At 51.4% G+C, this 25,987-nt stretch overlaps 1 protein-coding gene across 2 annotated transcripts; it reads right to left on the reverse strand.

Moving 5' to 3' along the window:
- Positions 1-25,602, reverse strand: STK40 (serine/threonine kinase 40). 2 transcript variants are annotated; one of them, XM_074562813.1, is made up of 12 exons: positions 25,474-25,602; positions 18,081-18,193; positions 15,931-16,050; positions 14,831-14,916; positions 14,213-14,356; positions 13,003-13,230; positions 12,126-12,178; positions 9,002-9,117; positions 4,746-4,890; positions 4,257-4,376; positions 3,216-3,300; positions 1-2,420 (listed from the first exon to the last, which is right to left on the reverse strand). In XM_074562813.1, exons 3-12 carry the CDS (start codon positions 16,040-16,042, stop codon positions 2,202-2,204), a joined length of 1,308 nt encoding a protein of 435 aa, XP_074418914.1. In that variant the 5' UTR covers positions 16,043-16,050; positions 18,081-18,193; positions 25,474-25,602; the 3' UTR covers positions 1-2,201. The 2 variants fall into 2 exon arrangements, with proteins under 2 accessions (XP_074418914.1, XP_074418913.1); XM_074562812.1 differs by lacking the exon at positions 18,081-18,193 and having other exon boundaries at positions 25,474-25,582.
- Between the last annotated feature and the right edge of the window lie 385 nt (positions 25,603-25,987).

Here is a 25,987-nt window from a genome sequence, read left to right on the forward strand (position 1 = left end):
TGCCGGGTTCTTGGTATGAAGTTTTATTGCCGACATGCAGGAGTAGTTTCGATGTAGTACAAAAATAATGTCTTTATACAAATTTTTTTCCTCTTTTTTTTTTTTTTTTCTTTTCTTTTTTCTTACAACAGGCTCCTTCCCGCCGCGCGGCCCCCTCCACCCGCACGCCCCCCAGCCGCTCCTGCCCTCCCAGCACCACCCCCTCTTCCAGTTTGCTTTAATACAAGTGTGATTTACTGGCGATGACCGGTGCACAGGAATACTGGGTATGATACAGCCTTGCAGGGTCCCCAGAATATTGCTTTAACTTTGGGAAAAAAAAAAATAAAATAAAGAGGTGGGAGCAAGACAGGAGAAAAGCAGATGGAGAGAGCAGGGCCCCGGGGTGGGGGTGTCCGTGGCCCAGGGGTGCTCAGGGGCTGGGGGTCCCTGCTCTGCTGCTGGTGGCACAGGGGGGCAATGGGCACACAGCGGGGTGGGCCAGGACAGACCTACCATCTTTAAAATAAATAAGGCTAAGACTCGAGGCTACTGGCTCAGCTGGCCGGGGTTGGTGCAACCGTTCTAGTCTGTATTAGTGTTCACAATTCCCTGCCTGCCCGCTGCCGAGCAGCTTCGGCGACTTCGCAGGCAGGACATAATGCCCGACGCTGCCAAGGAGTTTCAGGTCAATCCCTACGTCCCCAACAGAGACACCTGGAGGTTGGCCCAGGCCAGACGCAGTCCACCGCCCCAGCCCGGGGCAAGAGAAGGCAACACGCTACAAATAGATCTGCTACTCGCTCCCTGCCCGCACGCCCGGGGCGGTAGAGTTGACCCCAAAAAACAGGGCCAGCCCCCACAGCCGAGGCCACAGCAGCTTCTCCCATCCCTACTCACGCATTTCCTTGTGCCCAGCTCGAGGGTGGCAGGAGAGGGCGATGCCGGAGCTGGTGCAGGGCTGGGAGCAGCCGGGAGCAGGGGAAGCCCCGGCCAGGGCCCTGCGAGCCCTGGGACCTCTGTGTGAGAACAGTTCATCTGGCAAGACAGGCATCCAGTTCACAAAATGAGGCTCAGAAACAATCGTTCCTGTTCTCAGCACAGGCAGACGCTCTTCCAGTGGCATTAGGTGACAAACCGGGACATCCTTCTCCCGCCTGAGCGCCACGCGGGGACAGCAGGGGCAGCCCCGGGTTTGCAGGGCAAGGCTGGGATGGCAAGATAAGCACGGGAACAAATACAGTAGAGACTTCAGCCAGCCCCTTCCTAATTCTAGGCAGATTATTTTGGGAAGCTTTTTCACATTATAACTCATGTATTATATCTGTACCACAACTGAAGTGTGAAAATGCTAAATCAGAATTAATGCAATTTTAACTGCACCTTAGATAAGCTACTGAAAAATAAGATTAAATCATATATCCTTATGAAACTAAAAGAATCAGTGAAAGGTGGGAAAGAGGTCAGAGGCCACACCGGGCCGAGTCCTGCAAAACCTTTGAACTGCGGACAAGATCCGATCTTTGCAGCGACCGCCTGCAAGAAGGACTCGCGCCCGCAGCGGTGGCCGGGCTCTGGGGGCAGCCCCCGCTCACACCGGGCAACCGGGCGGCTGCCTGTGCCAGCTCACAAGGGCCTTGGCACGCTGCAGGCCACACATGGCCACCAAGGGTCAGACACCACAGCCAAACCAGGTGGCCCGTTAAGGACAGGAAAGATTTGATGCAGACGAAGGGAAGTGGGAGGTTTCAAGAAATGCTTCCTTTCGAGAAACCCTGATAAATCTAAGCTTATTCAAACCATATGGAGCGAACGCCATCAGCCGGCTCTCCATACTGCACAGCCGCGACTCCTGTGCCAGCAAACCGGCTTCACCCTTGGTAGTCTTCTCCTTTCCCACAGGCTTTGCTCGATCCAGAGAACAGCATGGTTAAAAAGACAAGAGAGGTAGATTACAGTCATGATTAAAAGCAGATTAGTCATCGAGGCTTCGATTTAAAAAACAGATTCCAGAAGATGCCAAGAGGTTGCTGCTTCCAAAACTAGCTTTTTCAAAAGTCTTCTCCCTCCAGAGCGAGTGTGTGTGTGTGTCCCTGAACAGAGCTCAGAAGAATTGCTACATTATTCTCCATCACGGGACACCGGTATTGCTGTTGAGCTGTAGTAGGCGACGTGAAAGGCAGACTGCAGGATGGTGCTTGTGCTCTCAGACGTGTGGGAAGCTACTTCCGAAGGTACCTCTGGGCCAGGATGGCTGCGTCCAAAGGGTTCATGGGCTGGGCGTCGTGGCCCAGGCGTCGCACAGGGGGGATGTTCCCAAACTGCCGCTTCTGTAGGAAGCTCTTGGCCTCATGCAAGGTGTTCTTCTCCTCAGCCAAGAGCAGCTGCTGCCTCATGTAGTTCTCGAACTCGTACTGTGAGCACTCCTCTGTCACCTTCACCTGCGAGAGAACCACCCCGTCAGAGCCACGGCAACACGCAACGGTCCCACAACTCCCCTCCAATGGTCCTGAGCTACCACGGGATAACTGGAGTCACAAGAACTGGACCTGCTGCCAGACGTACAGGCAGGACTCGCTAGTGCCACCAGGAACAGAGGTCTGGAGACCTCAGGGGCTCTGTCCTGATGCAGCTTATCCCAACCCTGCCAGACATTCAGGGGCTGCAGCTGTCTGACCCCAGTTCTCGCATCCCCCCAAGCCCAGCGGAGGGATTCCTGATGGCAACACCGACTGCGGCATCGCAGCCAAAAGCTCCTACAAGGCTGTCCCCAGGCAGTGAGGTCACGGGCCACCACTTCCAACATAAAATACGCTGGCAAGAAAACAGGATGTTTGCTCCCATTGCAGAACTCACCAGGGAGCCTGAGCCAACACCGCAACCTCTTCCCAGCTCTCCCAGCGCGTGCGAGCTCTCAGCTGTGTGCAAGGGAGCGCGCTTGCTCAGAGAGCAGCGGCCTGCCCCTCGGCCAGCTCCAGGGCCAGCGAGCTCACTTCCAGGCAGCATGGCCAGCTGGATGTGACTCCCGGTCCCAGCAGCATGAGCCTTTCCTTCCGCTGCACAGGACTGCGATGGACATGGCCACCTCGTAAAGCGGCAGACACAGCTAGGCCCCCGCCGCCCTCCCCTCACCAGCCCGGGGGCCACAAGGGGCTGCCATCTCTTCCCATTACACACAGACTTGGCACAGGGGCATGGAAAAACAGTTCCGTGGAAAGGAACGTAGGCAAACCTACCTCCTGGGGGTTTTCAGGGTTAGCCACTTGGTCATCGATGTCTGGCACCACTTGCAAAGGGCCACTCAGCGAGGACATAGACTGCCTGGGGGGAGAGCACGGCGTCAGGGACCTGAAGCACAGCCCCAGCTCGCCCACCCTCACCCAACAGCCCGGCCAGGGCAACCAGCCTGTGGCACAGCACTGTCTGGACGCCACACCGGCTACTGCTACTAAAGGATGCTATTCCAAATTCAGTTTCCCTGCCAGAGCTGCCTTTTTTTTTTTTTTTTTTTTTTTTTTAAACAGGATGTGGAACTCTAACTCTTGCATAGGTAGGAGAGAAAACAGCCACAGCTCCAAAAATCACAGACTTCACTGCTGACTCAACAGGCAGCACAAGAACTTTGCCCAGGCGTGCTGTGCCGCACAGACAGAAGGTCACGGGGCTGACGAGAGAGGGCTGGACTGAGCAAACACTGCCAGGATCCGTATCTGCCGGAGTGCGCTACTGGAATCTCATCCCGGTTGGTTCATACCAGTCCTGGAGTCAGAGTTACCCTGGAAAGGCATCCCCACCCTGCACGTGTAGTGTTCCCACTGTAATGGCCTCTCCTGCTCTTCCCTTCTAGAGATCTCCTGCTGCTTTTACTTAAAGGATAATGCGGTGCTGATTACAAGCTCGCAGGAAATGCCTGCGTTTGGCTGTATCTGTTTGTACGTGTAAGATATTCCTGACCATTAGACTTCCTTTAAAAATCAAATCTGGGGAGCAGGAGGGGGGCACAGCAGCAAAGGCCCTCCTGTACCCCAGCACTGTTTTGTAACGTTACTGCTGTACCGGCTCCAGCCCCGGCCAATGACAAGCATTTGTAGAGGCCACTCTGGCTGTACCACCAGCAGACAACAATGGTTGAGACACAGGATTTAAAGACTTTTTTGCAGCCCTCACAGATCCTCCTCTGGTGTCCTGTTTGGCAGCAGTCTCTCCTGGCTGCAGCTGGAATAACACAGCCCGCGGCCAGAGGAGCCACGTTCCTGTCTCTCTCCTCTTGCACATACCATGATGCTATGATGGAGCTGAGAGAATCCAGCACTTCAGAAGCCGTCAGACGCTGCTGCGGATCCAAGACCAGCAGTTTTCGGATCAAGCACACAGTGTTTTCTGAGACCCGTCCATCCCTGGGAGAGAGAACGCGCGGTGAGCGCGAGTGCACGAGGTGGGCAGGGGCAGCAGCAGGATGGACGTGCTGGGAACACGGGTCGGAGACTGCAGGAGCCACCATCGCTTTGACCAAGAGACCCCAGAATTACCCAGGAGGTTCATTCCCTGTCCCTGCAGCATGGGACCTTTCTCACCTTTGTACAAGATGTCCCAGCTCCGCTACTGCTTCCTTGGTGGCTACCGCATACAGTCTTTGTTCTCATTACTGCTGCAACCCTCGGGGGCTTTGATTGAAGCCCCTCCAGCTCCGGCTGTCCCAGTAAGGCCCAGAGCACCGCCCACACAGGCACTAAGAGAAGGGCCTCCCCGGGACAGGCTGTACTCACTCAGGGATGGTGTACTCGGCAGCCTTGATTTTGCGGAAAAGCTCCTGAGGTATGCTGTCGTAGAAGGGGAACTGGCCATAGAGCATGGTGAAGAGCACCACGCCCAACGCCCACATGTCACTGGGTTTTCCACGGTATGGCCGTCCTGCAGGGAGCAAGGAGACAAAAGCAAGAGGCTTTACGACACCACTCACCTCTGCAGCTCACCACCAGCACTAAAGGCAATGAAGCAACCTCTGCTGTGATTCTTTTTCCTAAGTATTAATCAAAACCGCTCAAGAATTCCTATCGCAAGACACTAAGGACCTCTTTCAAAGGTGCATCCTTTGCCAGCAAGCACACTGTTCATCTCCATACAGGTGTCTTCCCTCTCCCTGCAGAGCAGAATGGCCCCGATGAGATTCAAAAACATCAAGTAATCAGAGCCACTGCGTACTGTGCTGCGTTCACACCTTGCTCCCCTTCCCATCCCTGCAGGCTGCCGCCGCCGGCAGCCCCTGAGCCCCGCAGGCTCCCCAGACGCACCTTGCTGTGAGTTCAGGCCAAAGGAGAAGAGAACTTAAGGGCCAGTGAGTGCGAGGCACAGGGAGGCAGGAAAGAAATCCTGAGAAGAGTAAGTGCCCCACGGGTGAGGAGCGGCCCAAGACTAGCCCCAGCCTCACCACCCCAGCTGCAGTGGGGATTTCATAGAAAATCATAAAATGTGTTGGGTTGGAAGGGACCATCCTTCCTAAAGGCCATCTCGTCCAACCCCCTGCAGTCAGCAGGGACATCTGTAACTAGATCAGGTCGCTCAGAGCCTCATCCAGCCTGGCCTTGAATGTCTCCAGGGATGGGGCCTCCACCCCCTCTCTGGGCAACCTGGGCCGGTGTCTCACCACCCTCAGTGTACAGAACTTCTTCCTCATGGCTGATCTGAACCTGCCCTGCTCTAGTTTAAACCATTGGCCCTCGTCCTGTCGCTGCGTGCCCTTGCAAACAGCCCCTCCCCAGCTTTCCTGGAGCCCCTTTAGGGACTGGCAGGGGCTCTAAGGTCTCCCCGGAGCCTTCTCTTCTCCAGGCTGAACCCCCCCAGCTCTCTCAGCCTGTCCCCAAAGCAGAGGGGCTCCAGCCCTCGGATCATCTTCGTGGCCTCCTCTGGACCCGCTACAACAGCTCCATGTCCTGCCTGTGCTGAGCGCTCCAGAGCTGGACACAGTACTCCAGGTCGGGTATTTGCGTTGAAGCACAGACTGAGACGCTCCACACCCGGCTCAGATGGAGCCCATCGAGATGGGACTCTGCCTCTGGGACAGATCCAGCACACAGCCACTGGAGCCTGCTGTGAAGCCCCGGAGGGAGCAGGAAGGTGCCTCCCTGGCACAAAGACATTCCTGAAAGCTGCTGCAGCCCCAGCACGCCCTGGGATCCACTCAGTCCCAGGGCTGCTTTAAAGCCCCTTCAATCGCACAATAAATCAGCCAACAGCAGCATGCATGAGGGTCAAAAAATTAAACTCCAGTGCTGTACCACAGCATAGGACTGAGGGAATGACTTCCTCTGACTCACACAGTGAGTCACTGCTGCAGCATTTGTTATTTGTACTAATTATTCTTTGCTTTATATGCTCAAAAAAAGGCACCTCTCCCTCCTCCTCCAGCTTTTCCTGCGGTGACATTTCAGCAGCCATAAAACGCAAGCCGTCTCTTAGCAGAAGACAGCTTCTCCTGGAGACCTAAAACAATGATTAATTCTTGAGGCGCTTTAGCTTCCTCTCGCACAGGAGCATTAGCGATACAGACAGAGGGAAGCTCAGAGTCTGAAGGTGGTGGTGAAGCCTGGAATGTCCTCAAGTAACTTTTCCCTCGATGCGTGGAGGGGAACTGCAGACTGAACCATTTGGGAACAGCATTTTCGAGAGCACGGGATGGAGCTGCACGGACTCCCCGTGGGGACGGGCTATTCACAGAGACATCAGAGCTGGAGCACGGTGCGATTGCACCCCAAGGTCAGCCCAGGTGGTGCTACAGCATGATGCAGTCCTGCAACTAAGGCTTCTCCTTGCAGGGTCTTGAACACCCTCAGCCACCAGAGAAGGCAGCAAAGAGCCTGTTCCGTGCCTTGTGGCATGTGGCCTACAGACTGGCTGGTCAACCCACCACGAGAGCCGTCAGAAGAAACATGGGTGGCTGGAGCTGAGCTGTGCTGGCGGGGAGGGTGACAGGGTGTCGAGGACAGAACGGCACCCCAGCCAAGGAGGCAGGAGCAGCTCCGTGCAGCCTTTACCAGACACCGGCCACTCGAGCTGCAACTGCTCCAAGCTCCTGTAGAGCAGTTGGCTCATATCATCCATCTGGTTACAGGGGCCTCAGGATATCCTGCAGAACAGGAAAGGCCTGCAAAAAACACACGTCGCACCTCCCCGCCTGCCTCTGCTCCCTTCCTGGAAGCAGCCTTAAACCTGCCTGGCAGATCACAGCGGAAGAGCTCAGCTACATTTATTGCTGCCGCCTGTAAACCTGACAACAAACTCACTGAGGGGAGTCCACTGGGTCTGGAAATATCACGATTAGTTCCCTCCTAGGGCACTTCTGAAATACAACAGCTCAGGATACCACGAATGAATAAGTCAAATCTTCAGCAGAGGTGTTTTCAGTATTCTAGATGTTATCCTCACACAAACCAGTGTGACAGCCTGGTAAGGGTTCTGGCCTTGGCGCTGGCTATATGCACACCAGGGAGTGGTGCTGCCCGACACGCTGCCAGTTGGTCCAGAAAAGCTGGCACCGATGACCTGCTGTCAGTTTTAGGCAGTTTCCCATCATCCAAGTGCTAGCTCAGCCCTGCGGATGGATAACCCTTGGCAGGTGGGATGCATTAGAATCATAGAATCATAGGGTTGGAAGGAACCTCTGGAGATCATCCCGTCCCACCCCCTGCCAGAGCAGGGTCACCCAGAGCAGGTGGCACAGGAACGCCTCCAGGCGGGGTTGGGATGTCTCCAGAGACGGAGACTCCCCCACCTCTCTGGGCAGCCTGTGCCAGGGCTCTGCCACCCTCACAGCAAAGAAGTTCCTCCTCGTGTTGAGGTGGAACTTCCCATGTTCAAGTTTGTGCCCGTTACCCCTTGTCCTGTCCCCATCCTCCTGACACCCCCCCTTTCACTATTTAGCAGCATTGATAAGATCCCCCCTCAGCCATCTTTTTTCCAGACTGAAGAGACCCAAATCCCTCAGTCTTTAGGGATGACCATGGGCTGCACATGCAGTTCAGCTCCATCCAAAGGGATTTTTATCTGTGCTCACAGGGAGTGCTCCACAACATGAGCTAATGCACGGTAACTGGAGTCTATACAGACTTAGAGAAAGATGCTTCAGATGCACAGTCCCAACTGTAAGTACATCTTCCAACACTTTAGTCAAGCTCACCTGGATGAGAGCGAAAAACCCCACAAGAACAACCCCAAAATGATGCCTTGGTCACTGCCCTGACAAAGAGGACAATCACTGCCTGCTCAGCTCACAAGAGCTAGCACAGAGTTCATCCAAGAGAAACCTCCTCAAGCAACTAGACAGACAAAAAGTACATCTGCTTCGGAAAGTCCCGTGCACTGGAAACAGTTAAAAGGTGGGAGGACGTTAGGGAAAGCTGTTCTTCGCCAGGCTTCTGCTTAAGTCCTCTGCTGGAGACAAGGCACAGGCCAGACTGCGGGAGACAAGATACAGCCCGAACAGACTGCTGGTCTGGCCTGCTGCGATCATTCCTTTATTTTTAAGTAACTCCTCTCAGTTGGCCCAGAAGCCGCCCAGAGGGTCAGTAGTTCCCCTCTGGAAGGGAGCAGCAGCTGCAGCAACTGCTCCTGTTAGTGCACAGCCTGGAACAAACTGACATTATGGTGGGGTTTGGACCCATTGCCGCTTAGGCCTAGGGATTTACCTGCAGCTTAAGGAACAAGACTCAGATGTTGGAAACAGAACATCTCGTCTGCAGTCGGACTTACTTAGTAACAGGCAGGGAGCTTTTAATTAGCTTTGAAGTTCAGACTAGCCTTAAGAAAAAAGTTACAGTTGCTCCTTCCCTCCATACTTTCCCAGCTGGAAAACACAGACTAAGTCTCATAACCCAACCCTAATTAAGAGGCTCTCACAGAAGGCAAGTTACATTTGGGAACAGAACTAGGTGGTTTCCATTTATTGTCAAGAGCCACAAATAAATGAAACAAGCGGTAAGTGTGGGGGCTGTGAACTCCCACTGAGGACCGAAGGGGATTCGCCTACCACTAAGCACGTCCGGGCTGATGTAGGCAGGGCTCCCTCGCTGGTCTTTCAGCAGGTCATCTTCACTCACGAGGTGCTTTCCAAGACAGAAGTTTGTTATGGTTATTCGATGAGTCCTGGGGAGAATCAGAAGACATCAGTGAACATGGGCTGTCCTGCATGAGCCAAACAGCACCGAGGAAGTTAATGCCAAAACAGAGGTGTGCGCCTGTGGGGTTCTTTGGGAAGCCTGAAGTGCTGGGAAAAGACAAGCGGAGCTGCAAGATCAACTCCATCCCGACAGGGAGGGATGCCAGGCCTGCCAGCATGGCTTGCAGGACTCTTACAGGGGGAGTAAGAGGATCTATTTTACAGCTATGGACAATGCCTACTGACAACCTGAGTGGCACGTGTAAACGTGGCTGTAAGCACCTTGTAGCCACACAGCCGCCTTCTGGCCAGCCACCCTAGGAGCATCCGCACCCTGCAGGCATCAGCAGCACCAGCATCCGCACTTCCGTGCCTGCTGACCAGCATAGGGCATGAGTGTTAAGAAAGCGAAAGTTTATTTTAACAGCTGATTCTCCCCTACACTTCCCAGCTACCGTCTGTGAAAGCATCTCCTCCGCACAACATCTTCTGGAAGCTGAGGGAAAACACCCTACGGAAGGGCTGCCCCATGACTGCGCCCTGTGCACCATTTGCTCGAGCGCCACTAGCAGATGAGTTACGGGACCTTCCATCAGCTTCAGTTCACCTGCTTTTGTGTTACCCAACAGTCCCACAGCAGGAGCCCTGTGGCAGTTTTACCTGATCTGCAGGACTGTTCTTCATGTGCAAGGACACAGAACAATCTCATCAACACCCAAAAAACCTCTTACATTTCAGTACTTCAGAACAGGGGAGAACTGCAGGTACACGCGACTTCTCTGTTAAGATACCCCTACTTCCCTGTGGTATTGCCAGCTCCAATTAGGTAATTTTTCCAGGGAAAGTAAGCTTATTACAAAATTACTACCACATTAAATCTTTCATGTCACTCAGGTACTTTGGATTCTAACGTACAACTTGAAGAACTGAGCAGAAAAACATTGTCTAGAAGATTTCTATATCCTTGAAAAGTATTGCACAACTAGAGCCTGAGAGCATGAATTAAGTCAGTCAAAATAACCAAGAAATATTTCCAGCAAATCTAAGAGACAAGTGAAATAAAACCAAGTGTGGGTTGGCAATGGAGAGTTGATTATTAAGACAGACAGACTTGTGTTTAAAAAGTGTTAGCTTCAACTGTCAAGAGACTTCCCTGGCTGAATAACAATTTGCAGGATTTGTTAAAGATTTAAAAGACTGAGTGTTCTAAAGGACACTGAAACGTTCAGCGTTGCTTGGTTTTATTTAGTCACTGAAATTTGATCTAATCTGTAATCATCCAACTACTGCGCTGGCTAATTGGAAAACCTGCAAGGCTTTAACGTCCCCATCTCGCAGGGGACAATGTCAGAGTGATCTTCGTTAGCCCAGGGTGTACGAGGCCTGGATAGGACATCGCAGTGATAAGCGGCCACCTCCACCTTCACTCCCCGACCACCAGAAAAGACCTGGCTCTTTTGTGAGCAGGGCTGGAACAGAGCAAACGTTTCTGCTTAGCCCCAGTGACTGGTCCTCTCCATGGTGATCTATTCTTACGCCTCACCCACCCTTCCACATGACTCACTGCTGTAGAGGCTACAGTTTTTCCTCACCAAAGCTGATGGGCTTGCTAGTAAAAAGCCAAAACATAGCATGCAATACAAAGAATTACTTTGGCAAGTGCGTTCACAAAGCTTCAAATACCTCCCCCTCCCTGCCTGCTAGTGGGGGCCCCTGTGTGCAGCTCCATCAGTGGGATGCTCCAGTGCACACTTTGCCCAGAAAAGAAGGGAAGCGCCGGGTGCATCCTTAAAGCAGCAACCTTTGTCTGCCTCTTCCTAGCAAGGAGAGTCAAAGCAGCAAGCAGAAGATAGGAGATTAATCTTAAAGCAGCTCTATAGAAATGACTTAAAAAAAAATTTACAGGTGGCCCTGAAAACCAGCAGCTGCTGTGTGCTGGGGGGACCAAGTTCAGCCTCAGCAGGTAAAAATCTGTTTGCTTTCAAACAGTGTTAGGGAGGGGGGAGACGCAAGCTGTGACCACAGTGAACCTGCATGCTTTGTACAGACTCTGGAAGCCTGCAGCCTAAAGCCTTCCGGTTTTTTATTCATTCCAGAGAAAAACAGACAGTGCGAAGAGACAATGAATTCCTCTCATTCTTAAAGTTAGCGCAAAATATTTAGCCAGTAATATAATACTGAAGGACACAGCAGAACATCTGAACGGGAACTCGCTTGCCATCCAAGTAAGGACATAACCCAAGACAACTAAAAAAAACCTCCAAGGAGCCACCAAGCCAAGTGCAGGTGCCACCAGCTGCCTCTCACTGCGCTGAACTCCTGCCCCAGTGACTCCAGTCACTCTGGTCCCTCCTGCCTCTGCCCAGCATCCTCCACAGGCAGGACATCAGCGCGTTATAAGCTGCGGCTGGCTTCAAACCAGCTAACGGGAACAAGGGAGCTATTTCAAGCACAGATACAGACCAGACAGAAGAACTTTTGTTTAGGTAAGTAAATATTTTACTGCTAGCAAAAACACAGCAGTGTAACAGTCAAAGATTTAACACTGCTGCAATTATAGTACAGGCTGCAGTGTTGGGAATTCCTTTAGCACGATGGAAAGCGAGTTATGTGAACAGAACCTCTTTATTTTAATTTTTTAACTCTTTTTTTTTTTTAATATATATATATATAAAAGCATGCCTCTTGCAGGTTTCTGAATTACTATAAAATTTAGCTTTCAGAAGTCAGAATCCAAAAAAAAGTGCTGGCATTGGGTCACTAAGGTTGGTGGCAGAGGAAACTATCTAGGTTGGGCTCAATTCGTTTTTGGAGATTAACTCATATAACTTCGAACTGGATTTTGTATTTTTGCGCAGCCTGCTTCCATTTCCCTCGCCCTTCTCACATGACAGCACTCTCAACAAGCATTACCGTCTGCTGTTTCTAACAGAAATCTGCTTCAGAGAAAAACCGTAAGACAACTGCCAGAACAGCAGCTCTCCAGCGGACTTACCTTTTGTTTAGCACCATGTTTCCTAGTTTCAAGTCTCTGTGCACAATATTTTTCTGTAAAATATATAATAATACAACGTGAGCAAAAGCGTATTTGTTATAGAAGCATAAATTTGACACTCGGACAAATGCACTAGGTATCTTCTGAAATCGCGTCATCGTCATTCTCAGAAATAACCTAGACACAGGTTTCGAGTCAGGCGGCACCCTGGGTACTTTGTGCACTTCATTTTCGATTCTGGTCAGAAGGACAGAACAAGCAAGTTTGCTACTTCGAACACACAGACTGTCTTGACTAAAACTAAGAAGCCTGAAACTTAAGCGTCCAGGCTCAGCAAGACCAATATGATGAGCGTTTCCTCAAAAGACAGACACTTCGTTGCTCGGGTAAGGAAGGACGAGTGTCCCTTGCCACGGGGTAACAAGTCAAACATTGGCATATTTTTATGACAGTAATTTCTATTTCATGGCTCTCAAACTTGTAGCTTGAGGTTCTGATCCCAGAAATCAATTCTTAGATACTGATTTATTTTGCTTCAAAGGGAAATAGCTTGAAGTGTTTCCTGCATTCGATTAGCCTCTGCTCTCCACTGCCACCACCCCTTTCTGAGGTTCCTAACGCTGTAGTTCACCTCATCTGCATTTAGTCCAGCTGGGCCCTCTCCACAGCCAATAAATGCTACGTTATCATCAAGAAACTTGAGGGGAAGGGAAGGGAAGGCTCTTTTATGGCTTGAAGTCTTACGCAGAGGGAAACAGCTGAAACACCCATGCTCTGTAACCGTGCCACCGCCTGCGCAAGGAAGCCTTAGAACATCATTATGCTAACGTGGGAAAACTAAGCCTTCCAGCACCGAAAGGGATAACAAAGATCTTACCTTATGTAATGCTTCTACCACTCGTACCACATCATAAAATATCACTACTGTCTCCCGCTCACTGAGTCTCTTCTCTTTAATGACATAATGCTGCAGATTGATCAGATCTGCTGTTTTGTCACTGAAATCATGAGCACAGAGACAGTCTAACACAAGACAAATGCGCTTCTTCATTTTTCTGACCATTCTGTTGGCTTCTAGATCTTCTATAATTTCACAAGCTCGGTCCTACAGGGAGGCAAACAAATGAGCAATAGTTTAGGGAAGTGATCTAGGCATATGGACTCACGTACAGAGCACTAGAGAACAAATAACTACACGGTGATCTCAAAATAAGCAAATGCAGTCGCAGTGCTTGATCACTGCCCCAAGCTGGGATTTCAAAAAGAAGATACCTGATCTCTAATTAAAGAAGCCAGAGAAAAATCTATGCTGTTTGGCTGTATGTGTAAGTCACACTGATATTCTTTATTTACACATAGACACCTTTAGATAAAACCTAGAACAACTCTACAGGGGTACAGACTCTGTGAATCCTAGGGATCCAAACACATTAGTAACGAGAAGAACAGAAATCTTAAGATACAATTAGCAGTTCTTCCGTAACATTAAACAGGATACAGCTGAGTTACACATTTAGCTTATTTAAGATATAGTACAGATGTCCTCAAAGGAAAAAAATCTGTTGACAAAGTTTAACCACCAAGGCAATACCAACATCCAACCAGGAATTCCTGCCAGCCCGTCACATCCATGAACAGCTCTGAAGGTGATAACAGCAGCGCCATTCACTCACACGAGACACTGACCAGCACAAACAGTTTCTCGGCAATTCGTCCCCTCTTACGAGTCATCACAAAACAGTACAGGGACTGGAAAGCACAAATTCGGTTCTAAAGGGTGCTCCATGGCACAATTAATTTGCCGGTGAAGCAGCTATTTTTCCACTTGATGGGGATGCTACTGAGCACCTGTTCCATCTTTGAACGTTCTCACATTTGCCAAATCCCAAACCCCGTTACATCCCACTTAACCCTCAAAAGCCCCCGCCGCAAACTTGCTTGTTTGAAGCAGCAGCGGTTAATCTCAGCCATGTGCCGGTGATTCCTTACACACAAGAACGGGGTCAGCACAAACCGTACATTAAAGAGCAGCTCAAGCCAATAGCCATTCCTGGCGTTCCCCCAAGCCGGATGGTGACCAGCTGTACCTGAAAGAGCCCGTGATGATGGACCACTCCCTCCTGGTTGTGGAGCAGGGAAAGGAGAGAATACTCTGTGTGCAGCAGCATCTTGCCCTGTCGTTCCTCCTGGGTTTCTATTCCTTTATCACCCCTTTCTTCTAAGGTGAGAATCTTCAGGAAGAGGGAAAAGACCTTTACAGCTCCCAGAAAAACCCAAACACCCCCAATCCTCTCACATTTTAGGTATTCACATGTGTTTAACAGCTGATGTAATTATTCTGATGTTTGCATACTTGCCACAAACCTGTCTGAACCAACATCTGTGCAGAAGGCACAGCAGGAGCTTGATTAACACAGGAATGCAGCTCAGGTGGCTTTCCGCAAATATCCCAGGTGACTTTTCCCCACTGGAGCCCCCCCAATGCCAGGCACAGGGGAGCAGAGGGCTCCAGGAGAGCAGCGCACAGAGGCCTCGTCTCAGGGCTGATCTCGACAGCAGACCTGTGCCTGGCAGAACTGCCCTGCCGAGGGGAAGTTCCGACAGCGCCCTGGTGCTGCCAACAGCACACGCTACTGTAAGCGCTTCTGTCGCAAGAGCTCAAGTTAAAGAGCTCTGAAGATCTGGAAGCCCTGCAGTTTGCTTACCTTTAGCTGATAGAAGTCATCTGTCCCATCCTTTCTTGCCAAACACTGAACAATACTTGGCACAGGGGAGTTACCTAAACGTGGACCTAACAGCACAAAGCAAAAACAGACTTGTTTTCCTTTAAGCAGCAATGACTAATTCAGGGTTACATCAGTAAGCAAGTGTCACGCAGTTTACATTAGTTTAAACTAAGTTCCTTTTTTTTTTTTCCAGGAGACCTAATGTGTTTCCACAAATTACAATCTTCAGAAAAAAAAAAAAAAAAGAAAAAAAAAGAGGCACTGAACTCTGAAACGTTTTCAGACAATGTTTCATTTGTTCACTGGAGAAACATTTAACTAAAGCCCACACATGGCACAGCTGTTTTGAGAAATTCAAATTTCTGCATGCCTGAACCATAAGGCTTTTACATTTACTAGCAACACCCATGGCAACTGCTGTTGCCACACCTCCGCAGCCAGCCGCCACCTCTGCAGGACTGCTCAGGTTGGCAGATCAGTCCAAGTTTCAGCTTAACCTACAGTCCCCAGCCCCCAGCTTCAATCAATCAGCTTCCAACCGATTACCTGTTGGTTTTCACTGGGAAGTCCATCATGGTTTTTTGATGGTTTATATAACTACTTCTGAACTAACAACTATTCCAGCAAGTCTCAAAAGGTAGCAGAGTGGTCTTGCCTTGGCACGTACCGCTTATAACGACCACTGCAGCATTATTAAATTGCCCACATGCCGATTTGGCAGCATATATCGTGCAAGCAGGGTTGAACATCTCCCCAGAGATCTAACCAAAAAGCCCCCTGAATGAAGTTGCTCTTTAACAAAGTCTAAGGATGTGGGTTAAAAAAAAAAAAAAAGAAAAAAAAAAAAGCAAGGGCTCATATTTATCTTAAATGCCAAGCCTGCCTTGCTGTATTAGTATTACAGATCTCCTCAGCTTGACTAGCTGCAGAAGCTCCAAGGGCTACAGCAAGTGAACTGCACTCTGAGGTAAGACGCTAAATTACACATCTGCTTTGTCTCATTTCGAAGTGCCTTTTATTTTCAGTTTTGCAGTCAGCAGCTACCTTGAAAACTGAAGAAGAAAACCCTCTCTGCTTACCTAGGATAAAAGGGCCCGCTCTCTTGGCATTATTTCCAGAAATCCCTGTACAAAGAGCTTTTGCCTTAGTGGATGTTTCCCCAGCTCCTCTGTCTGACGCTCGCCGCTTCATCCTTGGCTCTTGAAAGAGAAAGAAGATGGCATTTGATGAGCAACTGAGTTAATTTCTTATACTATTCCTTGTTTCATACTGGGAGGCTTTCACCTACTGATGCGCTTGCGTCGCTGCCTACTCGCATTTCTACAAAAAAAAGCTGTGGCTCATTGCTGATAGACCAGTTGTGGGTTGGAGGCTTAATGCATTTTTGAAGGTATAAATCAGCCGTATTATTCAAAGCAACATTTCCTAGAACAGTTGTCTGAGAGACATGGTGGGAACAAGTCAAAATAATTAAAGCTTGTTTTACAGCAAAAACAAGTTTGCAAATTAACGTATTCCAAAAAACTCTGAAAGAAAATGCCTAAGACACGCTTTTTGTCTGTGTGTCTACTTCTGATTCAGCCCATGGGCTTCTGGGGGTTCCTTCCCGCAGGACTTTGCGCCAGGCACCGCCGCCAGCTCACCGGGGAACTCGGGAGGCTCCAGTCTGTCCCTCAAACAGCCAAGAACGCACAAAACTAACTGACCATGAAAACAAACAATACCTTTCACCTTTTCCAGCAAGTGCATAGAAAACTAACACATGCTAGTTATTGTGAGATTCTGTTAATTTAACAATGATTTTTTAAAAATGTATTTTTTTGGCTTAAGGTAGGTCCTCCCTCTCTCTTTGTACCTCTTTAGGCTCTAACCTTTTTATTACATCTCTATCTATCTACATCCAACGCAGCTGAAATTTGAGTCCAACATATGAAACTTTCACTCGAATCTCCACGATGCTTTGTTTGATGCTTTGTTTAGAATTAACACGCGATTACCTGCCGTTAATGGATATTCCAGTGAAGGAAACACTGTGTTGTCAGTACGTGTGCTCTTTTGCACCACCACTCCATGCAAAGCACAAGTCAATCTATTAAATGAGAGTCTCATGCTTTGCATCCAAGTATTTATTCAAGGTCCGCACACCACTACAATTCAGCACAAAGAACTAAAAGTTTGACTAACTCCTGCTTATTCAGGTATTGCAGAAAATGCGATTTCTAACATGCATTTTCTGCTGCTTGGAAATCTAAAGAGCTTCAGGTATTGCAGAACCAATACCTAAAGGGACAAATAAGTTCAAGCCTCTGTGACTAAAACACTCCTTTCCCAAAGGAAAGTCTTGTTTCAGTTGAGCAGGAAAAGAACCTCTTGCGACCGCTGCCCGGGCAGCCTTCCCGCGCTGCACGCTCGCTGCCAGCGCGAATCAGCCCCAGCAGACTGATGGTTTGCCCCCAATACACCTCCTATTCACCTTTAGCTCTTGGAAAAGAGCTTCAAAGACTTTCACAGATACCTAGACATTAAATGCTCATGCTCTAACATTTCAAAAATTTTTATTTTTTTTAAGCGGGTTGGGGGGGAGTTGGAACTAAGCACAGATCCATTTTCTCCCTTGAGCAAGTCAAAACCCAGCCCGGGTAGTCTTCCCTAAGAGGTTACTACAGCAGAACCGGAAAATATTTTGGGGTTGTACTTATTTGTTTTAAAAAAGTCCCAGTGTTTCACCGCGTAAGACTCTGATAAATCACCACGCTTTGAATGAAGTCTACCCTCTGGCAGTCCCACCCTTTCTGTAGACACAAGCGTGCTCTCATTGCATTAATTCATCTCGCAGTACCTGTCACCGCGACGGGAGATAGCAGGAGAGATAAGGGGGGGAAGTCTTACAGCAGACTTCGCATCCCTGCGCTCCCTGCACTTCCACCAGCCGCCCAGCTCTCCGGCGCACGGCGTCAGCAGCCCAGCCAGCTGAGCAGAGCAAGTCCCGAGTCCCACATGCTCCTGGTTCTGTTCATTCCGCATCCCTGACCTAATATTGATTGCGCCTTATAAAATTCCCCACTCCTTGCAACATCATCATCCCTGCTGGAAACGTATGAGTAAGATTTCCACTGGAGAAACCCCACTGCACAGAAACTCTGAGATAATGACCGTTGTGCAATCCGAGCTGGATAGGAATCACTGGTGCAAACGGCGTTATCGTAAACAAAATAATCTGAGGACTCACGTAGTTCAGCATCAACTGTATCTTTACTCTTCTTCCAAACTAGGTTTTCCAACGTCTCAGGAGACAGGAGTCATCACCTTGGAGAAGGCTGGATGGTCGAAAGGTCGAGGAGTCTGTAATGCGAAATGAGATACACTTGATGCTGTGGTTCTGGATTATTCTTGATTACGATAACGTGGTATGCACCGAAACTTCTGCAGCTTGAAACATCTGTGTTTATTTTGGCTTAGAAAAGGCCTGAAGCTCCTGACATCACGTGAGAGAGTAAAAGGGCTCCTGAAGTTCAGTCCCCAAAGAGTCACAGACGCATGGCCCTGCGCAGCAAGACAAATACAAACGTCAACGATCTCAAAAGGCATTCTGTGACACGAGACAGACCTTCAGAGCAGAAACAAACACCTTCTCCATTTTAACCTCCCCCACATGGTGCTAGCTTGCCTGTTTTCAACAGTATCTGAAATACGCCCAAGTGAGCAATAGTGTCACAACAGAATCTTCACCACTGGAAGCAGGTCTTTTTTATATTCAGCCGCTTAAAAAAATAATAGAATTAATTCAATTCAAATTCAGTACTGCTTAATAGTTCACCTGGTCCCATTTAAAAAGAGAAATTTAGGATTTAAATCCAGACACTCTAGAATTGAATCTATACCACCTCTACCAAATGCTTAAAGCTTACCCCTCAGATATTACACGTGTTACACCTTTCTTAATCCAAGCTGGTTTACTTTACCAGCATCCAGTTAGATCAACTTAAAATTGCCCAAGGGACGTTTGGGATGCAGGAGCCAAACTCCCAACACCACACAAAACACAACAAGGTATTATCGCCCGGTCCTGGGGGGAGGTCTGCAAAGCCTGCTAAAGATGTTTCCGAATTAAAGTACCGCAGCTATTTATACTTTGATGAACAATGTTCAGGCTGTAGGCAGCCCCGTGCCGGCGGCGCAGGCAGCCCGCTCGCCAGCCAGCACTTTCGCTATGAGTCGTCTCGGCGCTGAGAGCGAGCGGAGGTGCCCCAGCCCGACCGCTGCTTAAAGGACATCCACCGACTTAAATATCACAGCTTCGTCGCAGAACGCTTGTAAGAACAAGTGAGAAATGCACCAATATAAATGGGAACTCGACTCTTAAGGACAATCCTGCGCCACTCACGGCACTGCCTACCCCGTCTCCCTGCTCGGATCCTGCTGCTCCGGCTGCATCGCCAGGGTAGCAGAGCCCACCAAAAGCCTCAGGGGCCTGCAGCAGCACCCAGAGGGTTCACACCTGAGCACTTCGGGTTCCTCTGAGACTGGAATGAAGGACGGTCGGATGGAAGGAAGGTCCCAGAGCAAAGGGAAGAAAATCGGGGCCAGCCGCTGTGAAAAAGCAGGAAGTTTGTTCCCTTTTCTGCACATTGTGTAACCTCAATTAGAGCAAGGAAATTGGTCAAAAGGGCACAGAGTTCCTTGTGCAAGCCTCCTGCAGAACAAGTGGCCATCCTCGAGGCATAGGGCTAAGAAGAGTATTTTGAAACAGGGTTCAAGGAAAACCTTAAAACAAGAACAGCAGTGCAGGAGGCTCCCCCTCCCTGCCGAGCCAGCGGGCATTTTCTACCTGCAAATTCATTTCACCTTGGCTCAAGCTGGGCTGATACAAAGCTCTGACTTCAAGGGGCTTCACTGCTACAAGTACTCGCTGGCATTGCTCAGACACCAACTACATCCTGGAAGAACAAGCTTTTAAGTAAGTTTTAGACAAAAGCCATGATAAACTGGACCACTTAAAATGACTCCGCAGCTGTAAGCAGAAACACGAGGCCACAGCGGCCCTTACTGCTCAGACCCAGAGCGGGGCCCGTTGCGAGATGGGGGTCCCGTCCCACGAGCAGTGAGCTGATCTGCCATCCGCCCGTGGGCCCTGGAGCATCCCAGACCCCCAGCTCCGGCTCCCCCCGCCCTGCACTGGCCGCAGGAGCCCTGCTCGCCCCGCACAGCGCAGCTGGAGGGGCGCCGGCAGCGTCACTGCTCCTCCACCTAACGCAGTCCAACAGCAAACGAGTTTCTTCTCTGTGGCAGCCATTGCCACTGGGGCAGCCGAGCCTTCCCAGGACAGGATTGCTCCGAGCACGCCAGAGGGGATTACTGCATCGCACAAGGATTTCCTCCTCGCACACAATGAGCAGAGGGCAAACGAGCAGCAAGTGGAGCCCCACACACGAACTGGGTACACGGCAGCACAGCTGAGAGTTAAAACAACCCAAAGGTGAGAATTTAGAACATTTCCATGAGAGGTGGTGAGCACTGTAAAGGTGAAGAGCATCTCCCAGCCCCTGCAGCAATGCCTCTGGCTACAGGCAGCCCCACAGACAGCCGGGACTTTCCAATTCTTAAGACTAAAAAAAAAAAAAAAGTCTTTAACATCGGCAGGATCACTCTCAAGTGAGTGCATCCAACATTTCTGCAAAGAATCAGAACAAAACCATTTATCCTTTAAACCACTCCAACCTAAGGAGAGGACTGCCGGGTACTGATGCGGTGGGTTTACCACCCCCTCCCCCAAAAACCGAACTGTACAATCTGAATCAAGCCACCCCCGCGCCCCATCCCACCATCTGTGACACAAATGGTCTCTCTCACACAGACAATGAAGTTACAAGTCTAGCACAAAAATTCATTACTTAATTTTAATGTGGTGCATCCAATATATCAAACATCTTACTGGAGAAGTGTCTAAAGCTTCTTACTGTGCTAGCTATGACTTTAATAGAATACTTAATCAAATAATTTTGGAGACCTAGATGTAACATCTTTTAATTACATAGCTTAAGGAAATTGTCTAATTCCTGAATTACTGCATGGTGTTCCAGTGCCCAGCACAACAACAAAGGAAAACAAGAGAGGAGGAAACTGCCCTTTTCATCTCAGATCAAGGAACAGGCAGGTCCTGCAGTCCAGCAGCCACGGCTAATAGCTGGAGCAGGAAAAAAAAAGCACCTCTGGGGCGTTAACAGGATTACTCAGCAGCACAGAAACTAGTCAAGACACCGGAGCAGCTGATACAACCTCCGCATGATGCTTTCTGTTGTTTTATCTTGCAACAAGGGGGCAAAGCGAGTTAGCCAGTATTTACACTTTCTAGTGTGATGACTGGCAACCTCAAAGGCATCCTACCCCACTGCTACACGCGAGCTGATCTTGAAAAGTAAGGCAGTGGGATGAGCTGGCAGCTGGGAACCAGCAGCAGATGATGGAGCCCACCAGTGTCTGCTGGAAGTTCAGGGCTACTGAGGACAAGCTCCTTCAGCAAGGACCTCACACCATTAAGGGAATCCTGCCCCAGGAGCCCAGGTGCTGCCGGGGCAGCTCCCAGGCGGCCGACGGAGCCAAGCTGTGGCTGCTCCCGCTCGCCCCACCGCCAGTACGCGGCACCCAAACCCGCCCGTTGCTGCTGACCTGGAAACGCTGCAGGTGGAAACACGACAGGGCTGCGCAGGAGTCGCAGGCAGGGCTGCCGACACGTGAATCACCGCTCCCCGCAGGCTTCCTCACCGGGCTCAAAACCTCCGTGGCGGAGAGGCAGCACCGGGCGCTCTACCGCCTAGGGAAGCACAATACTGCTCTGCACCCATGAACTCTCCATCTCCTTCCCCAGGCAGAAGACGACCTGACACCCAACGCGGCAGCATTTCTGCCCGGCTTTCTCTTCTGGGAGCCAAACGCTGCAGCTTTTGGGATGAAGCTGGAGACCAACAGGTTTTGTCCTGTTCTCCCTGTCCACTCTCCTCTCAGCCAGTGCAGGCCCCAGCTTTTGCAAAAATTAAGCTAAAAGAATGGATTCAAATGCACAGTATCAGGCTGCACCTTTTACCACCGAAATAACACACTGGGCAGTATTTATCAGTGAAGATCAATCGAAGTTCACTTTTAAGCCTGGTTCACGGCAAGTTCCAGCTCAGGAGAAGCTATGTTGGACATGACCTAAAAACCTACATGAATGCTAACATCAAATGAGTAAAACTTCGAGTATGGTCTGGCATCCCAGCATGGGAACAAGCAGGTCGGTATCGCTGCGAGAAGGAGCAATCCCAGAGCGTTGCCACACACTTTCCCAGGGCAAACCTGGCTGGAGACAGCTCAGACCCGAGTCATCAGCGCTCCCAGGGAGAGAGGCTCGATTCCCATTGGAAAAGTTTCCCTGAGAACAGGCAGAGTCGGGATCAGGCAGGTCTGTGGAGGAGTCACTGGCTGGGGGATTACAGGGAATGTTTGCCGGGCAGATTCCAAGCAAAGGAGGCGTGCAGGAAGGAGGGACAGCTGGGGTGGGCTCCCCCCTCCGCAAAGCACTGTGGTAGATTCACTGTACAGGAACATTAACTTTACCAAAGGCTTTGGAAGTTTAACTGTTCTGTAAGAGAAGTAATAATAAAAAAAAAAAAAAAAGCAGCCCATCAGATGACTCAGAGCCACCAGCACAACCCATGTACCGCTGCACGAGCCCTTCCGGGAAGGGAAGCCTTCTCCAGAAACAGAGGAGCCCTGACTCAGAGATTTCTTGGAAACGTGCGGAGACTCATTCAAGCTCCTTCCCTAAGCAAGAAGTTAGTGCAAAACCAGACCCAGAGAGTCTCTGACCAAAGTAGAAGGAAGAATCTGAAGGTGCCGGCACAGCACAAGGGGCTGGGGCACCCCTATGCCATCCAAAGGCACCTGGTAAGCTACGAACTTGCCAGCAGCCCCTGCTGAACCAACCCACTAGAACATCTCCTTCCTCAGCCCAACCTGCCGATTAGTTTCATCCCGGGCATGTAGGCATGGCACAGCCGGCACTTGAGAGGCCGCAGTGCTCAAAGGGACCCCAGTACACCTTGCCTACATCCCCACGTCTACCTGTGGCCAGTCTCCAACTTCCCAGGGACAAAAAAGGCTTCCACAGGCCACATCAGGGAAAGCAAATTCCTTCCTGGCCCCCCGAGGAAGACAGGGAAACTCTGAAGCACAGGATTCCAGCAACATAATTACAGTGCAAGCAAGCAACAAGCTGGGCTTTCTTTAAACCCTTCTGATGCATCAACGCATGAGATAGCCAAGGACTCATCTCTGGGAGTTCCCTGTTTGGTTACATAAACACCAGCTTCAGCTTAACCCTTTCACGCTGAAGCACAGCCCACATCCACCAGGAAAAGTCCCCGCGCTGGCCCAACATCTTCACGGCAGGGGGACAGCACAGGAAAAGAGCCGGGAAATCCAATGGCAGCAGTCGAGGCTGCATCGCTCTCCCAGCACAGAGCACGAGGTCCTGACTTTGGGCTGCTCCTGTGAAGTCAGGCAGACACTACCTTTAAAATCACCATCAGGTGAGATGCGTATTATATTATGAGATTTTATTTTTCCTTTATAGCTTATGTTACTATGTACACTTAATATTCCCTAAATCCACTGCAACAGGACTTTCCACATCCGCACAAAGGTTATCGCATGACTCACGCACGTGCTGACACTTTCGTTACAGTGAGGTGTGGCTGCTGTTTTTCACGATAGTTTACTCATCTAGCCTAAACAGATAGAGAGAAATACACTTAAGTTATCAACATACACTGCCACGCTAATGTTGCTATCGTTCGTAGCATGAAAGCACACTGATAGACGCTGTAAATCCACAAATGTGCATCTGACTAACAAAAATAGACTGTTTCACATAGAAAACTACAAGGGGTATGGAACCTCCTCCGGTCTAGCAAGAGCTCACAGGCATGAGCACACCGTACAAGTCCCGAGCGCGGCCGAGTCCCCGCAGACAGATCACACATCCCTTGTTTCGGCTAAGCACAGTGGGCAGTCCAGGCAAAATCAATAGGGTTGTCCTTAATCAAACAGCAGCCAAGCGCCTACAAGGCTTCCCTCTGCATGGTTTCAGATGATTCCGTAATATCCTGAGGACAAAAAGCAGGTGAACACGAGGGTCCTTTTAAATAATGAGATTATGTGACCGAACCATCAGCACGGATTCCACAAAGAAACAATAAAAGGATGTAGCAAAAACACTCCAGCATCAGGGAAAGATGTCCTGCATCCCAACCACTACCGGCCCGGGGCCATTTGCCACAGGTAAGCCTTTCCCTGTCCCTCAAGGAACACCCACCTGGGCTGCAGGCACCCCGCAAACCCAACCACCCTCCCCCTGCACCCAACTTGGGAGGCTGTCACCGTGCACTGGCCTCTGCTCTGGCTTTTCCACCTCCCTCCAGACACAGGATTACAGCCAGGACGCCCAGCACACCTACACAGCAGCATACGCTAAGCCTACACATCAAGACTCTAAACTAGCAGAGAACTGACCATCAACACCAGTACAGCATGTCTGCAGCCATGGCAGGAGCAGCTGGCCAGGGACAAGACAAGGCCCAAACCCCGTGTCAGGGCAAGGAGCAGCGGGGCAGAGCTGCCACGGGCTGCCTCCGACAGCAGCGGGAGACCCTTAACGCTCCCACCTATCGTGACAGCGAAGCTCCCAAAGGCCACAGCCAAGGGGTAACAGAAAGAGGGTGCGATGGAGGCAACCCCAGAGCGTGCCTCCTGCTCTCCTCAGGTGAGCGCACACAGGGAGGACGGGGCAGGTTTCCGTAGCCGGAGCCAGCTATAATGCTTTATGGTCTTACTCATGCTCACGGAGAGGCACAACCTCCAGCGACTCACTGCCGAGGCACACGAGACTCCTCCTCGGAGCAGAGGTCCCAGCCTCCCACACTGGGACATTCCTGCCCAGGCCGAAAGCGAGATCAGCCCCCACAGGACCCCTGTGCTCGCCCGGGGAGCCCTGAACCTGCCACCGCGCTACGAAACCAGCTCTGCCGTCAGCGGGGCCCGAACCCCCAGCTCTGACAGGGCAGAAAGGGACAAAGGGATTTTACTCGGTGACATTTTTAATTCCCCACCAGATCAAATCCCACCCTCCTCCGGGGAGCCTCCGCGGCACCGGCAGCGCACGGCCCGGCCGGGCCGCCCCGGGGGAGGCTCCCCAGAGGGGCCCGGAGATCCTCACGGCGGGTCGAAGCCACGGCACACGCGTGGGGACCGGCGCGGCCCGGCTTCCCCAGGGCCCCTCCCGAGCTGCCGGCAGCGGGCGGACTCCACCGGCGCGGCCCGGCCACGGCCCCGCCAGCCGGGAGGGCGCTGCCCCGAAGGCCCCGCAGAGCGGCCGGGCACCCGGCACCACGCGGCGAAGCCTCTGCCGGGGACCGGCGCAGAATGAGCACGAACGAGGCGGCTCCACGCAGCGACTGGCCCGGTTTCGCACGGCCGGGGTTGTCGGCGGCGACTCTCGGCTGCGCTGCCCGGGCCGCCCACCCCCTCGCACAGCAGTACCGGGACCCGCCCCGGGCCCCGGCTCGCCCCCGCCGATCCCCGCTCACCCATGGCCCCGGGGCCGGCGCGGCGGCCGGCGCCTCCCGCAGCCCCACGCCCGGCCGCGGCCTCCGCTCCGCTCCGCGGCGGCGGCCACCTGACAGCGGAAGTGACGCACGCGCCACCGCCCCCCCGGCGCCACCATCCCGCCTCCCCCTGCGCCGCCGCAGAGATGGCGACGGGGAAGGGGCGGCGCTGATTGGCCGGCTGAGCCAGCGCCGGCTGCTATTGGCGGAGAGCCCGGAGGCTGGAAGGGGATCTTTGCGGCAGACTTTCATTGGTCGAGGCGCGGAGACGGAGTAATGGCAAGAAGCGAAGGCTGATTGGCTGGGGCGGGATGACTCCCTCCGCCGATTGGCTGCCGCTCCGGACGGGGGGGTTGTGAGGCACGCGGGAGATTCGAACGCGCCGTTGATTGGCGGAGAGGCGGGTGCTTTCACGGCGGGCCCCGCCCACAGAGGCCCGGCACCACGGGCCGCCGGGGCCCAGCCCAGCGCAGGGCCAGGCCGCACCGCGGGGCCT

Source organism: Larus michahellis, chromosome 19, assembly GCF_964199755.1.
Source record: "Larus michahellis chromosome 19, bLarMic1.1, whole genome shotgun sequence".
Taxonomy (NCBI): domain Eukaryota; kingdom Metazoa; phylum Chordata; class Aves; order Charadriiformes; family Laridae; genus Larus; species Larus michahellis.